Source organism: Mustela lutreola, chromosome 6 (genome assembly GCF_030435805.1).
Source record: "Mustela lutreola isolate mMusLut2 chromosome 6, mMusLut2.pri, whole genome shotgun sequence".
Lineage (NCBI taxonomy): Eukaryota > Metazoa > Chordata > Mammalia > Carnivora > Mustelidae > Mustela > Mustela lutreola.
Genome location: NC_081295.1, coordinates 135,211,161 through 135,228,279, shown reverse-complemented (window position 1 = coordinate 135,228,279; position 17,119 = coordinate 135,211,161). Strand labels below are relative to the sequence as shown.

Below are 17,119 nucleotides of genomic sequence, written 5' to 3'. Positions count from 1 at the left end.
AACCCCCACTCCTCACCCGGTCCGCAAGTCTGTGCTGATTGGCTGCGGGCCCAATGTCCAGCCCCCAGGATGGTCCTTGGGGCTCAGAGCATTACGTCAGCCGGGCCTGAAGAGCTCTAGCGCGAAGAGGACTGGGGGGCTCGGGCTGGGGGCGCGGCCTACGCGGGCCGCCCCACCCTCCTAGCATAAAAGGCTGAGTCCTCTGGGCCAGCGCTCTCAGCCAGTAGGTTCCCGAGCGCGTTGCCGGTGACCCCACAGTGGGTGTTTAAGAGAGGACGGGACAGACTGACCAGACGCCGACAAGAGCCCGAAGAAGCTAGCAAGCACCATGCGTGAGATCGTGCACATCCAGGCGGGCCAGTGCGGCAACCAGATCGGCGCCAAGGTGGGCGCGCCGGGAGGGGAGGGGTCCAGAGGGGTGGGGTGCGCCGGCCTGAAGGCCCTCGGAGTTCCTCCGCGAGAGCCTCGACCTGAGCCGGCCCGGGGCTCCCCAGGCACAGACCTTCCCGGCAGCTTTGTGCGGCCGTGTGGGGCGTGGGCTCGGAGGCGACTTGGTGGGGGTTGGGGGGAGGAACCTCGCTTTCATTTTTGCTGTAACTCATTTGGAATCCCGGCCACTCCTCAGCGCCCGCTTATCCCCTACTCCTCCCTTGGCCAGGCAAGCTCGCCTGCAGAAGGCGCGGGTGTGTCCGCGAGGTTTTGCGCGCGGGTTTACAGGAGGGGCCCGGACGCGGGTAGAAATGGTTTTATCCGCTAGACCCGCAGTCGAGCTGTGGGGGAGGGGAGAAGAGCGATTGTCTTGAGGTCTCTGGACGTGCTTTGAATCTCAAACCACCCTCCTTCCGTTCCCTCCTTTCCCTGCTCCCCAGCCCACCCCCTCTGCGCCGCCTGGAGTCCCTGCGCGCCCGCCTCCCGCCGCCGCCCGACTGCGACTCTGAACGCGAAACTCCTCGGCTTGCGAGCCCTCGGCTTGCGGCTCTAACCCTCCCCGCCCACCGCCACCCGAAGGGACCCCCGCCTCCTGCCGCCGGCAGCTGTTCGCCAGGGAAACGCCCAATTTCAACTTTCTGACCCTGCACAATACAAGCCTTAGGGCTGAGCCCGGTCACGCTGCCTGAAAGCTGGGGTTTTTGGAACTGAGTCGGGGGCTTTTTATTGTGAGACCCTTTGAGGGCTGGGCATGGCTAAATGCAAACTTTTTCTGTGTCTTAGTTTTGGGAGGTCATCAGTGATGAGCATGGAATCGACCCCACTGGCAGTTACCATGGAGACAGTGATTTGCAGCTGGAGAGAATCAATGTGTACTACAATGAAGCCACTGGTAATTGCCTTTCCAGCACGCCCCCCTCCCCCATTTCAATTTTTTACTCTCCTTTCCCCAGGACTTACTCCAGGAGTGTGGCCCCAGGGGAGGGTGGACCAGCGGATTTAGGATTCCCACTGTTTCTCTGGAGCATTTCAGGGAGGCTTTCACAACCAAGGCCTTTGAGAATGTGATAGGTTCTGTGTCCTTCTTTGTTTGGGAACAACAGTAGTGCCTGCGAAAAGGGAAAAAAGGCTTTCTCTTTAGAACTCTCTGCTTGCACATTTAAGTCTAGCTCTGTTCCCTCCAGGTAACAAGTATGTACCCCGGGCCATCCTGGTGGACCTGGAGCCGGGCACCATGGACTCCGTCAGGTCTGGGCCATTCGGCCAGATCTTCAGGCCAGACAACTTCGTGTTTGGTGAGTGACTGACATGGCTGATGGCATGAGAGGCTCATCTGACACAGTACAGCTCAGGGTGGAGGTGTATGGCCGCCTGAGGGAGAGTACTGTATGAAGAACATCCCCTTGTGGGCCCATTCAGTCTTAATATAATCTAAAACAAATTTACCTTTCAACCTTTAATTGCCAGGTATTTCTGGCCTCCCTTGTTTATAATTACATCTCTAACCAAATATTTTAATGTCTGACCATTTTGGTGGTAATGTGAGATAATCTTATCTGAACACTGAGTCATTGATCTATATTAAGGGGTTTAAGGTAAAAAAGAATTTAATCCAGTCATCAGTGACTTACTAAGTCTCTCCCTCTGGCAGGCCAGAGTGGTGCAGGAAACAACTGGGCAAAGGGTCACTACACAGAGGGAGCCGAACTGGTGGACTCGGTCCTGGACGTGGTGAGGAAGGAGTCAGAGAGCTGTGACTGTCTGCAGGGCTTCCAGCTGACCCACTCGCTGGGGGGCGGCACGGGGTCCGGGATGGGCACGCTGCTCATCAGCAAGATCCGGGAGGAGTACCCAGACCGCATCATGAACACCTTCAGCGTCATGCCCTCGCCCAAGGTGTCCGACACGGTGGTCGAGCCCTACAACGCCACCCTGTCCGTGCACCAGCTGGTGGAGAACACGGATGAGACCTACTGCATCGACAACGAGGCCCTGTATGACATCTGCTTCCGCACCCTGAAACTGACCACCCCCACGTACGGAGACCTCAACCACCTGGTGTCGGCCACCATGAGCGGCGTCACCACCTGCCTGCGCTTCCCGGGCCAGCTGAACGCCGACCTGCGCAAGCTGGCCGTGAACATGGTGCCCTTCCCGCGCCTGCACTTCTTCATGCCCGGCTTCGCCCCCCTGACCAGCCGGGGCAGCCAGCAGTACCGCGCGCTCACGGTGCCCGAGCTCACGCAGCAGATGTTCGACTCCAAGAACATGATGGCCGCCTGCGACCCGCGCCACGGCCGCTACCTGACCGTGGCCGCCATCTTCCGCGGCCGCATGTCCATGAAGGAGGTGGACGAGCAGATGCTCAACGTGCAGAACAAGAACAGCAGCTACTTCGTCGAGTGGATCCCCAACAACGTGAAGACGGCCGTGTGCGACATCCCGCCGCGCGGCCTCAAGATGTCGGCCACCTTCATCGGCAACAGCACGGCCATCCAGGAGCTGTTCAAGCGCATCTCGGAGCAGTTCACGGCCATGTTCCGGCGCAAGGCCTTCCTGCACTGGTACACGGGCGAGGGCATGGATGAGATGGAGTTCACCGAGGCCGAGAGCAACATGAACGACCTGGTGTCCGAGTACCAGCAGTACCAGGACGCCACGGCCGATGAACAGGGGGAGTTCGAGGAGGAGGAGGGCGAGGACGAGGCCTAAAGTCACAAAGGAAAGCAGGTTAGGGAAAGTCCAGAAGGAAAGCACGGGGGAGGGGGGCTTAGTGGTGAAAATCTCTTGGCAGTTGAAGGAAAGAAGCATGGTCTTCTCTAGGTGTGTGCGCTGGTTCTCTGGTGCTCTTCACTGTTGCCTGTCATTTTTTTTTTCTTTTTGTAATATTGATGACATCAATGTAACATTTGAGATATTTCTGAACTACTGTTGTAATGGCTAAAATCACATAAACGTTTGTGTCCTAATGGTGTCCTCTCTTCTGTCTCCTTCTTCTCCTTTTTGGCTTCTTTGTTATGGTTTTGCCTGTTAACTTTCAGAATACATCATATTAAATTCTTCCTCTAGAAAAGGGGAGGGATAGGTAAAAGTTCAAATGAATTTACTCTGTCGCTCTGGGAAAACCAAACCAACCACAGTCATACCCAATATAAGATGTGACATCCGTGCAAATCTGTAAATACCCTTAAATATTTTATTAGTCGAAAGGACGCCTCCTTGAAAGCAGACTAAGTATAATTTGTTTAGAAATCCTTCTATATCTTTACTTCTTAAGAATTTTTTTTTTTTGAATAGTTACTACTTGCATACAGAACACAACTCTTAAGCATAGAGAGTGGAAAGGAAGTGTCTTCCTCCTTCCTACAAGTTTTCCTCCCTGGAGGGGACCATTCTTCCCACTGTTGTCTCTTCAGCATCCTTGCAGAAATGTTCCATTTATCTGCAAATGGATGTAGGTTATTCCCTTTTTTCCTCTCTTCACACATCTTATGATGATAGTAACACTGTTGTGCTGCCTCTTTCCTTCACTGAAGTATGTTTAAAATACAGAGCTTCCCACAGTACCCATTATGTAATCTTGCCATACTTTATTTCACTAGTTCCCTACCAATGGCCATGTAGGTTGTCTATGCTTTTTTTTTTTTTTATAGTGCCCCAGTGAATAATTTTGTGCATATATCATTGTGTATATGAAACCAGCTAGCCTGCAAATTTCTCTGTGGAGATTTTCTGCCCCCATTGCACCATGTTTTGTCTTAGATAGGGTGAGTCAGTTTCTCATCTGGGAAGCAGAAGTGGAGTGTTAAGTTATAAACAAATGTACATTTATTTACATACGCCTATAGGATAAAAAAAATGTAGGCTTTGGATTTTTCTAATGTTTAGACAAATGCAAAATTAGGAAAAAATATTACTCTAAATCTGACCCTATATTTATTTCATTCTAGTTGGTTCTACTGCATCAATGTTTTTTAAAAGAAAGAGGAAGCGGAAAAATGAGGTTTAGATAAGGGATTTCCACATTAAAGAGGCTGAAGAATGTATGAAGAGGGTTCCAAGGAAAAGTGTGAACAGTATCTACATAATGTTAAAATGGCCTCCAAAATGGAAAAGAGCAGCAGTTTACAAGTATTGGCTATTATAAAAACTAGACCTAGTAACGAGTAGGGTCAAATGGATCAGAGTCAGTGACTTCTTCAATTTTCTATATTCAACAGTGAACTGGCTGGTACCATTCATGCTGAGCTGATGTAAAGCTTCCAACAACTTAATTGAAGGGTAACATTGGTTTTAAATGCCCTGAATACTGGGTCAGCTGCCAGGGCCCCCTGGATCCTTGGCCATGCATTCCCCACAACCTGTCAGACTCATGATCGGTTACTTCGGAGAAGGCAGGGATTGCTGCCAGGTGCTCCTTGGCATACTGTAAGTATCCTGCTTCTCTTTCCCACCTTGTGAGAGGGGGACAGGCAGGCAGCCGGCAGGCCAGCCTGCTAGCCTGTCAGCATACGCACGTGTGCACACGGCTAGAGCCTCACTTCAGCGTGATTAAAACAGCAGGTGCCAGACTGACCTGTCAAGCAGATGCTCCGAGGCAAAGCTTTCAAAGCACAGTTGTACAAGACGACTTGAGATGCATACTTAGAAAAACAGTTCAAAAAACAAGAAAATGCGGACTAACACTTAGATTAAAAGATTCTTTTGGAAACTCTTAATTTTCTTTGTTACATTACCATTGTGTGATGGAATTTGGAGTGATGGTCATGGTCATGGTGGTGGTGGTGGGCAGGGGGTGGGGATGGTGGGGTGTGTGTGTGTGTTTGTGTGTGTGTGTGTGTTTTCAACCCTTTACAAAGGAAATGTTCTATCACTCCCCAATGTACCACCAGGAGGATATTCACTTTGAGGCCAACATAGCATCCAAATTATAGCAGGTATTGGGATGTGATAAAAATCCGAAGATTAAAATGAGGGAGGAGGAGCTGGAGTTGCCTTAAGGTCCTCCCAAGAGTCTAGAAGGAACAGTAACATATATTCCAAATTTTTGCCTGCACCTCTACACCAGACTCAGAGATGATCTTAGACTACGTTAGATTTCCTGCTTCATCACAAGGTTGCTAGATTAATAGAAATTTGAACCAAAAGCAACCTTAAGAGGTCATCTGGTTTGACCTCCTTACTTTGTAAGGAAAGAGGTTGAGGCTCAGAGTCTTGTCTAAGATCACTTAATTTTTTCCGTACAAATCAGATCACGGACTTAGCATTCTTTTCTCTACAGCTGCCTCTCTCAGGTCCTGTTACATACAAGGCCACTTGAAAGGAAAGAGAAATTCCCTGGCTTCCAAAAAAAAAAAAAGTCCAAAGATGTCCCTCGGTCTGTAGCTCAACATCCCTGGATGGGTTGGGCAGAGATGAAGTGCTGAAGGCTTTTGTTTCTAGTGGGGTCACTGTTTGACAGACTATGCTGAATTTCCTAGTTCTAAAAATACCATATATACAATATCCTAATGTAATCCTGATTGCAAGATAGTCTTCTGGGGCATGGTTATTGTGAAAATGAGTAAGAAAGTAATGAGTAAGAAATAACACTTTGGAGTGCCACCCTTTACACATCCCCATTTTAGTTAAGATGTGACATATACTAGACAAAGCTATTTGACATTTACTCTAATGCCGATTTCTTCCCATTATTTAAGAGATCTTCTATTGTGTAGTCATGCTTTTTTAAGTGTACCTCAAAGCTGATTCATACCTTTGTTTCTTAGAGGCCTTTTGCCTATCCATCCTATTCCTCATGTTTTTTAGTTTGGTTTGGTTTGGTTTTTAGAGAGAGAGAGAGTGCACACGCTGGGGTGTAGGAAGGGCAGAGGGAGAGGAAGAGAGAATCCCATGATTCCCCCGAAGTGCAAAACCCAATATGGGGCTCCATCTCTCAATCTTAAGATCATAACCTGAGCTGAAATCAGGAGCCAGACATTTAACTGAGTGAACCACCCAGGCGCCCCTTTCATCATGATTTTCTTTTCTTTTTTTAAGATTTTATTTATTTATTTGACAGACAGAGATCACAGGTAGGCAGAGAGGCAGGAAGAAAGAGAGGAGGAAGCAGGCCCCCTGCTAAGCAGAGAGCCCCATGCGGGGCTCGATCCCAGTACCCTGGGATCATGACCTGAACCAAAGGCAGAGGCTTAACCCACTGAGCCACCCAGGTGCCCCTCATCATGTTTTTCTTAAGGTGCCCTTGCTAGCACATACCCAAGAGAAGCCTATCTGAGTGCAGCCTATTTCACTCAAAATGTTGAGTTTTTCTCTTAACTGAGATAAAATTGACATGCCATAAAACTCACCACGCAGAAGTGTACAAGCGAGTGAGTGTTAGTATATTCACAGAGTTGTGCAACTATTCCCACTATGTCATGGCAGAATCATCACCCAAAATTCAAACCCCATGCCCATTGGCAGTCCTTCCCCAGCCCCTCTGCCTCCATCTGTTGCACAACCACTAATCTTCCTCTTAATATGGATTTGCCTGTTCTGGACTTTTCATATCAATGGAATCATACAGTAGATGTGGTCTTTTGTGTCCGGATTTTTTTTTTTTTTTTTTTTTTTTTTTTTTTTTTTTTTTTTTACTTAGCATGATGTTTCCAAGGGTCTTCTGTGTTGTAGCATGCTTTAGTACATCATTCCTGTTTATGGATGAATACTACTGTGGTGTCTGGATATGCCACATTTTGTCTATCCATTCATCAACTGGTGGACACTTCGGTTGTTCCTACTTCTTAGCTATTAAGACTAATGTTACTATGAACATTCATGTACAAGTTTGCATGTGTGTATATGTTTTCATGTCTCTTGGGTATACATCTCAGAGTGGAATTGTTGGGTCATGTGGTGGCAATTCTATGTTCACAATCATTTTGACTTCCACCTAAGGATGGAAATGCTTTCGAATTTTCCCAGAATACCAGGATAGAACAGAGATCAGGCAAGACCTGGCTTTTGCATTTGGGCATCCATATAGATTCTTAAAATTATAGTTATAGAAATGGAGGAGACTGTAGGGAGCTAACATGACTCCATCAGTTTACAAATGAGGAAATGAAGCCTCATTGCTTAATTAGCAATGTTCCCTGGTCACTGTCTCTATTAGGGCTGATATTTGGTTTCTAGCAACAGTGACTCTGAATTATTTTTTTCCTCTCACTTAAAAAAGTGTAGAGACACACGGTCTAGGCCATGTGGCTCCAGAAATCCTCTTTCTGCTCTACTGATCCTTGTCACTGGCCTTCAGACTCACGTTCCCCTCAGGCCACAGAATGGCCACTGCAGCTCTGGTCATGATACCTAGTTCTAAGCAAGGAAGAGTGGGAAGAAGAAGGACAAAAATGTACCTTCCAGCTGAGTCAGCTACTTTAAAGATTATGTCAAGGGTACCCTGCCCCCCCACCAATGGCTTCTACTTGTACTTCCTTTTCTGCAGGGAAGGCTGAACAAAGGAGGCTTTTAGATGGGCGCATTATCCAGCCCCCCAACCACGCAGAGGTGCTATTAGGAAGGAAGCAGTGGAGAATAGAATAGTGGGAAGGTGGTAGTTTTCTCCGTAATTAAAGAATGGCTAAGAAGTGACATTGACTCAGATCTTTCTACTCCTCATCCAGTGCTCTCCAAAGATGTCAGTTTGCAAGGGTTGTCATGAAGCTAAGAGTCCTCGTTTTCTAAAACAGAGAGCTGAAGACTAAATGAAACATTTCTTGATTCAAATTTCTGAATCAAAATGTTTACTTACTTTTCAGCATTTCTAACTTGTAGTCAACTGAGGACAGCACATGTCCGTGACTTCGAGAGAAATTCCTATCAATGACCTATAATGAAATGGCCATATTAGGTTGGGCTGATCATGAACATTATCAGCTAAAGCAATGGGATTTTTTTTTTCACAAATATATTTCACTGGGACTCACAAACCTGATCACTGAGGAGAAAGAACCAAGACTACTTTGATGAATTGGGTGGGAAGAGAGGGCACCAGGGAGCCCTCCAGGCATGAGCAGCTATGGGACCACATGGGACACGTGGAGGAGATTAGGGGACACACCTGCTCAGGAGGATATTGGTAGGCATCAGTGACTAATGCAGTCAAAGGACCAGAGGGCCAGCCCATTCATGCCAGGGACTCTGTGGGATGCCCACATCCAGAAGTAGATGGGAATCTGAGAGGTCAGCTGAGAGGGATGAACTTTCAGAGGTTAAGATGAAAGAGTCAGCATTAAGGAAGTAAGATCATTCAGAGTTCATGCAAACTATACCAGAGTGACCCCAATCTAGAGAAACAACTTTTCAGGTTCTGCTTTCCTTTAGATCTCTGGGTAGAAAGGCAGGATTTTAGGCTCTCATGTACAGGAAAGAGGAAAGGAATCAATGTTTACCAAATGCCTACTATGTGCGGGGAATGTGACAGCAGAGACTATAATGTAGAATGGAGAGATAGCTCAATTATGTCATTCATTGACTTCGGGAACTTAACAAGTTATCTCCCTTCTCTAAATCCTTCTATAAAATTCGGAACATCTGGGTGGCTCAGTTGGTTAAGCTGCTGCCTTCAGCCCAGATAGTGATCCCAGGGTCCTGGGATCAAGTCCCACTTCCGACTCCTTGCTCCGCAGGGAGCCTGCTTCTCTCTCTGCCTCTGCCCGCCACTCTGCCTGTTTGTGCTCTCTCTCTCTCTCTGACAAATAAATAAATAAATAAAATCTTAAATCCTTCTATAAAAGTGAGTTCTTAATACCTACTTGTTCAGAGTTTTAAATGTCATTAAGATATATACAGTGATAAGGAAATGATAGTTGCCAGTGTTATTGAAAGTGTGCTATTTGTTACACATTTGTCTCATTTCGTCCTACAGAAATGCTATATAGTGTAAGTGCTTTTATTCTTTCTTCAATTATTTATTTATTTATTTGATAGAGAGAGAGTTCACAAGCAGGCAGAGAGGCAGGCAGAGAGAGAGGAGGAAGAGAGCTGAGCAGAGAGCCCAATGTGGGGCTCGATCCCAGGACCCTGAGATCATGACCTGAGCCAAAGGCAGAGGCCTTAACTCACTGAGCCACCCAGATGCCCTGTTTAGGTGCTTTTAGACTTTTTTTTTTTTTTTTAAAGATTTATTTATTTGAGAGAGAGAGAGAGAGAGAAAGCATGCACTGAGAGGGGTAGAGGGAGGAGAGACAGAATCCTAAGGAGTCTCCCCACTGAGAGCAGAACCCATGGCAGGGCTCGATCTTATGACCCTGAGAGAATGACCTGAGTGGCAATCAAAAGTAGGACACTTAACCAACTGAGCCACCCAAGCACCCCCAGTTTAGGTACTTTCGACTGTGTCCAAAATCATATAAAGGTTTGCCTATGAAAAGGTAAGTTTGGGAAATTATTGACTCACATAATCAAAAAGTCCAGGGGTAGATCTTTCAAGTTCTACCATGACTAATTCTGGAGCCTCTAAATATGTTACCAGAACTTTCTCCTTTATCACTCTCTGGGCTCTGCATTCTTCTGTTTTGGATTCTACCTTTGGCAGCCTCTCCCCATATAGTGACAATTTTAGGCTCCTAGCGCCCTATTGCTAGAGACCCAGAGAAAAGAACACAGACTGGGCAGAACTGTGTCACGTGTCCATCTCTGAATCAGTAATGTGGGCAGAGGAAAAGGGACAGTGATCAACTACCACGTGACTGGCTGTCTCATCTTTTAGGGAACTGACAGTTTCGAAAACAATTCAGGCTTAGATTAATAAGCATTTTGCCCCCAAAGTCTGTTCTAAGTGGAGGACCTGGATACAAACCCCAGGGATTTCTGACTCTAAAGTGCATGATATTTGCAATACAATGGCAAAAAAGTGATTATAGTCCATTAAAAAGGGGTATCCAGGGCTGCAGCTGAGGACGCATGCCTGAATCAGAGACAAGCAACCCTCAGAGACTCCATCTCGCCCCCTCAAGTCTAAATTCAAAGCCTTTGACCATCTGACTAACCTCTTTACCTCTCTTTTTATTTTCCAATATTCTCTGGTTACTTTCTACATAAACACTTTGTCATTTCAATTTCTCCAACTAAAAAATGTCATACTTCCTCTTCTCCTACCTTCATCATTGCATTTTCCATTCTCCCTCCCAAGACTATCTTATTTCACTTCTTTCCCCCAAATGCTTTTCAGCTCTTAGAGTTATGCTGAGATTTCACTTGTTCTCAGAAATCTTTCTTTACTCTGATGCCTCATTTGGCACATTCCTCTCATTTTTGATACACTGAGAGCCCAGTTCTAGGAGCCAGGCAATGTCAGTTTCCATCCTGACAGTTTCAACTTCAATTTGGGCTATTGCTCATTGGTACTCTATCATGAGTGGTTTTTTTTTTTTTATTCCATTTTTATCTCCACTATTGGCTTAGTTATGTGTATTTTTTTAGTGGTTACTCTGGGGTTTCTAATTTAAATCTTAAAGTTGCCATTATCTGCCATCAGATAATACTGTCTTGCTTCGTGCACAGGGGGAGATTTTTACAGCAGTGTGCTTCCAGAGGGGGAAGAAACTAAGGAGAACATATTTATTCACGTATGTACAGCTAGGGTCTCTTCACCTGTTTGGGCGAGTCACATTTCCTTCCACCTGAAAAACTTCCTTTAACATTTTTTGTAGTACAGATCTCCTGGCATGAATCTCAGCTTTTGTGTGGCTGAAAAAGTCTTTATTCTGCCTCATTTTTGACAGATATTTTTGCTGGCTATAGTAATTTTACATAGATGACCTGTTTTCTGCCAACCCTTTAAAGATGCCATTCCATTGTCCCCAGATTTGTGCTGTATGCACAGTCACTAGTGATTTTCAGCTTTGTTTCCCCATATGCCATGTTCCATTTTTATGTCTAGCTGCTTTTACTGGATGATCCCTTTTTTCTTTTTTAAAATTAAAAAAAATATAATTTAAAGACTTTATTTATTTGACAGGGAGAGAGAGAGAGAGAGAGAGAGATCACAGGTAGGCAGAGAGTGGGGGAAGCAGGCGCCTCTCCGAACAGGGAGCCCTACACACGGGGCTTGATTCCACGACCCTGAGATCGTGGCCAGAGCTGAAGGCAGAGGCTTAACCCACTGAGTCACCCAGGCGCCCTGTATTTTAGACTTCTTGACGTAGTCTCATAGTCTATTGATGATTCGTTGTTGTTTTTTTTTTAAAAAAGATTATTGATTTATTTTGGCAAGGCAGAGAGAGCAGAGAGAAGCTCAAGCAGACGCCTCACTGAGGGTGAAGCCCAAGGCGGGGATTGAGCTCATAATACAGAGATCAGGACCTGAGCCGAAACCAGGAGTCTGATGTTTAACCAACTGCGCCACTCAGGTTCCCTAGATCTGTTCCTTTTTTGTTCAGACTTTCCTGTCTTTGCTTCAGTTTCGATGGCTGTGCCTTCAAAAACTGATGTTTTCTGCAGTGTCTGATCGACTGCTAATTTAGTACAAGTATTTTTCATCTCAGATATTATATTTTTAGTTTCTAGTTTTATTTTTGTCTTTTAAAAAATTTTCCATTTCTCGGGGTGCCTGGGTGGGCAGTCGTTTAAGCGTCTGACTTCCGCTCAGGTCATGATCCCAGGATCCTGGGATCGAGCCCATTTCTTTGTGTCCATGCTTTCCTCTACCTTCTTGAATGTGTGGCATATATTTAGACCAGCGGCTTGATGGGCCTTGTTCATCATCTTTGTCATTTCTAGTCTATTTCTATGACTTACTTTCTTCATGATTATGGGCCATACTTTCCTGTTTCTTTGTAACTTTTGACTGAATGGCTGACATGGTGAGTTTTACACTGTTGAGTGCTGGATATGTTGTAGTTCTTTAAATGTAGTTGTACTTCATCCTTGCACACAATGACATTACTTGGAATTGGTTGGATCTTTTCAAAGCTTGCATTTAAGCTTTACTAGGGCAGGTTCAAAGCACTCTTTGGTCTAGGGATAATTTAACCTCACTATGAAGGCAGTGTCTTTGAGGCATTTCCATTCCAGGCAACAGGAACACAAATCATTCTTAGCCCTGTCTGAGCTCAAGGAATTGTTTGGTCTGCTGCTTTCCAGTTGTTCCTCCTTATTCTTGAGTAATTTCTAATTTTGCATGTGCATATCAATTCTCAGCCCAAGCCTAGAGAGGGCCTCTCTGCGGATCTCCAGAGCCCCTGTCTGTGAAGTTCTTCCCAAGTCCGTGTGCTGTCTTATAGCTCCCCTTGACTTGGGTACTCTGAATTCTGCTTTCTCTCTGCTCAACTCAGTGCACCCACCAAGCTCTGTTTGGGTGCTCCCTCCCTGCACTGCAACTCCCAATTCTGTTGGAGCAACCATAAGCTAACTTCATGTGCTTCCCTTTCTTCAAGGGTTATGCATTCATTGCCTATTGTCCAATGTCCTGAGAACCATTGTTTCATATATTTTGCCCCCCTTTTTCAGTTATTGTGGTCAGGAAGATAAGTCCAACTCCTCCTGCTCCATCTCAGCCAGAAGTAGAATTCTTCTCTTCATTTTCTTTCAATCAAAATGTGTTTTCTTTCCTTCTATCTACTAATTCTCTTAGTGTCTTTCCTGTTTGTTTGTTTCTGCATTTCTTTTAATTTGGACTTCATTTATAATTTTTTCTTTATCTTTTTTCTCAGTTCCTTCACAGATTTACAAGTATTTCTGTTCTCCCAGAATCTCATTTCAGAGTTTTCCTAATTTTAATGTATCTTTTTCTTTTGCATTTGTGACTCTTCGCTTGACTTTTTCTTTTGTTAGCTAATTTGAAATTTTAGGTTATAGGTTTCACCAGTTTGTATCTGTTGTCTTTCTGGTATATTCCCATCATCTGCAGAGACACATTTCTGCTCCTAATTCTTCCTAATTTTATTAATAATTTTGTACCGATTTGCTCATGATCCTTTCTGTTGCCCATGCTTAAGTGAAACAAGTTTTATTGGGGTTTTAGGAGTAAGGGAAAGGCCAGGATAGCTTTAAGAGCTGCGTGGCTCTATAGCTCCCCCTTCTGTTGTTTTCAGAAACCACTCTACATTAGAGATCCTTAATGCTTCCTCTGTTTTTACTGGGATTCTTTTTCCTTTGCTGCTATTAATCCTATCGTCTGTACAGTGGAGTCCTTGTCCAGAAGTTTGCACTCACTGAAAGGCTTGTTCTTAAAGGGAACTTTGATTTTCTCATTTGAGAATTCATTTAGTTAGCTTCTGGGTCAGTTTTTTGATGGGGCTGGTAGGGGCCAATGGTCCAGGCAGATTCAGACTTTTGGTCCCACCTCCACGATCTTCCAGATCTTACAGGACCCAATCATGCCTAAAGTCTTGTAGTTCTGACTGTCACATTTGTATTTCATCACTCATGTACTTCAACAAGTGTTTATAGGGTACCCACTGTGCATGACGCAGTGCTCAAGTTAAAAATATGAGTAAATAAGCTCTAGCCTACAAGGAGTTAGCTGGGAAGGCAAATACAGGCACAATTAGGCACAGCCAGGCTGTGGCCACTGCTGTGAAGATCCAAGAGAATAAGAACAACGTCCACAATAACCCAGATATGAAAGAGCCCGGATGTCCATTGACAGGTCAATGGGTAAATGAGATGTGTATATGTGTATATGTACAATGGAATACTATGCAGCCATCAAAAGTATGAAATCTTGCCATTTGCAATAATGTGTTTAGGACTAGAGGGTATTACGCTAAGTGAAACAAGTCAGTCAGAGAAAGACAAATACCATATGATCTCACTCAGAATGTGGAATTTAAGAAACAAAGGAAATACACATAGGGGAAGGGACAGAAAAATAAAATAAGATGAAAACAGAGAGGGAGGCAAACCATAAGTGATGCTTAACTCTAGGAAACAAACTGAGGGCTGCCAGAAGGGAGCAGGGTGAGGGATGGGGTAACTGGGTGATGAATATTAAGGAAGGCACTTGTTGTGGTGAGCGCTGGGTGTTATACGTGACTGGTGAATTGCTAAATTCAGGCTGAAACAAACGAACAAAGAAAAAAAAATAGATGCTATGGAAACACAGTGATGACACTGACTAATTCTTATTGGTTTGAAATCAGGGCAATTTTCATAAAGAAGCAACACTTAACATCTCCCCAAACTGGAAGGTCTAATGCGATCCACCTAATAATAGGAATCAGGGTTCTTGTAGGAGGGTGGACTGATTTAAACAGCAGCTTTGAAATAGCCAAGCTATGTTATTAAAGAACTCGTGGCGTGGTAATTAGAGCTGCGTGCTTCTCATTGCCTCAGCCTAGCCTCCTCTTTTATCTGTTTTCCTCTTCCCCTGGCAATGCTGACAGTTCTCTGGGAGGAAGACAGGATGGCTGGGGCTTGGTGTAGATCCTATCTCGTTCTCTTCGTGGGAGACACAGCAGATTATAGCTTTCCCTTCCTCTGCTGGAAGAGAAGTCCTGTACTAAGCAGTCCTGCTCTCCTGACCTGTGATGTTCACCCCCACCCTCCAGCCCAGCACCACCCCATCACCTGGGGAGACTTGCAGGCTGGCAAAGGAGCCAGGCTGGCATTTCACACAGTCGAGTCCCTTCGTTTGGATCTGCTCATAAAGCCAATGGGTTGATGTGTGTGCTGGCGCAGGAGGAGGGAAGGCTGCCATCTACCCAGCTTCTACCTACAGCACTCTTTGGGGGAAGATATTCATTATACAGTACCAATGTATGTGTCTCACTTCTATTCATAAGAATGTTTTTTTTTTTTTTTAAGTGTTGAGTCCTGTATTCAATTACGCAAGGTTTCAACTAGAAATTTCTTTAAAAACATAGAAGATGTGGTTATTTTTGGCAGTATATTCTGGTCTGTGATGCTGTTGCTTCCTACAGAACCAGAGGCTCAAAAGTAACACATTGAGGCCAGGCAAGAGGTGGGAAAAAGGAGGATGTGGCCAAAGAAGGCCTTCTCTCTGGGAGCCCCAGTAATGACCTTCCAGAAAGGGGAGCCTGCTAAGGATAAGCATACCCCAAAGCTAAAAGAGAAGGAAGGGGAAGACAATTCAAAGTCCTGGAGGCAAGGGGTTAGCAGCCTTCCCACCTGCTTCTCACCCTGGCCCTTCTGGGGACCCCACTGTCCCTATGCCAGCTCCCCTACCCTAGCCTTCAGGCCAGTCACTGCTGGCTCACCACTGCTCCTACAATCTAGGGGCTCACTGACACTCCAATTCCTCACCAGGTAGGGAGCCCCTTTGCATGACAGTTCCAAAAGATGATCTTAGAAACTTCACAAAAGAAGTTAGAAACTTTAAAGCTTAGAAGCAAAAGACTTAGAAGCTACAAGATTCTTTTTTGAGAAAGAGAGAGAGTGGGGGAGGGGCCAAGAGAGGGAGGGAGAGAAAATCTCTAGCAGATTCCATGTTGAGCACAGAGCCTGATGTAGGGCTTGATCCCAGGACCCTGAAAACATGACCTGATTTGAAATTAAGAGTCAGATGCTTAACCGACTGATCCCCTGGGTGCCCTGAGCTACAATATTCTTGTCCTAATTCAACTGTCTTGCAGCTTGGCTCAGCTGGCACAACCCACTCGGGTTCCTCCATGTATTCCTTACTTCAGCCCTTCCTGAGTTGGGCACAGAGCAGAAGGACTCAGTCATTTGGGGTACAGTGGACCTGAGACAAAACCCTCTGTCCCCCCAGGTACTGGCTTCCTTCTTTCTCTCTCACTTCTGGGCGTGGCCTGAGGTGGGACCTCTGGAATTTCTGTTGTGTTCTCTCAGGGATCCCTGAGCCAGTGGTGCAGAAGATACTTCCCCTTTGGACAGTCAGTATTCCTCTTCGGGGCTTTAAACCTTCTTGAACAAATCCTTTGGCTTTGTGACCTTGACCTGGTGTTCTTCCCCCACCTTCCCTCCATTTCTCCTGGTGCTCTCCAGCCTTCCGCACACACAGCTGACTGATTGTTCATGATAACTGCATCCTTCAGTAAGACCCCTCCATTCGTCCCCAGTAGCATGGGCTGGAGTTTGGAACTGATTACGCTACAGTTACGGGGACTTCGGCAGAGCACTCTGGTTCCTGGGAACACATCTCCCCTGCAGGAGCATGGATAACCAGATTCTTTTCATATCCTGGTTTTAACTCATTTTTAAACCATTCACTAAGTCCCTAGTTCCTTCTGAGTGGTTTCTCTAGCTTGTAGCTCCTAGGTCCAGCAATAAGTGTAAAAGCTCTTTTGCTAAAGGTTCTGTCCACTAGCGTGTTGAGCAGCTCTGGTGATAAACAGGCATCATTCTGATTTCAAACTGTGGGACTTGGCAAGTTACGTAACCTCTCTGGGTTTTAGTTTCTGCATCTGTAAAATAGGAACCGTTATTATGCTGGTACCATAAGGTGACATACACATGAGCTCCTAGAACAGTGCCTGCTACACAGCAGGCTTGATACCATTATTGGTTGTGGTCACCAGCTCTGGAGAGCATTACAGACAGTGCAGGAAAACTGTCATCTCTTAGACAGAGGGATCCTCTAGGCATGCCTCCTACCTGTCTCCTCAAGAGGCATGGCACTCAGGTCGGAGAGCAGGAGGAGGGTGACAACCTGTACGTGCACGCATGAGCGCACCGTAGCTGCGTGAGGAGAAATCATGGACACGTGGGTCTCATTCTGGGCGCT

At 45.7% G+C, this 17,119-nt stretch overlaps 1 protein-coding gene across 1 annotated transcript; it reads left to right on the top strand.

The window, feature by feature from the left end:
• Positions 1-214: 214 nt before the first annotated feature.
• Positions 215-3,398, top strand: LOC131834464 (tubulin beta-2B chain). The gene is made up of 4 exons (XM_059179135.1): positions 215-385; positions 1,213-1,321; positions 1,614-1,724; positions 2,081-3,398. Exons 1-4 carry the CDS (start codon positions 329-331, stop codon positions 3,139-3,141), a joined length of 1,338 nt encoding a protein of 445 aa, XP_059035118.1. The 5' UTR covers positions 215-328; the 3' UTR covers positions 3,142-3,398.
• The last annotated feature ends 13,721 nt before the right edge of the window (positions 3,399-17,119 follow it).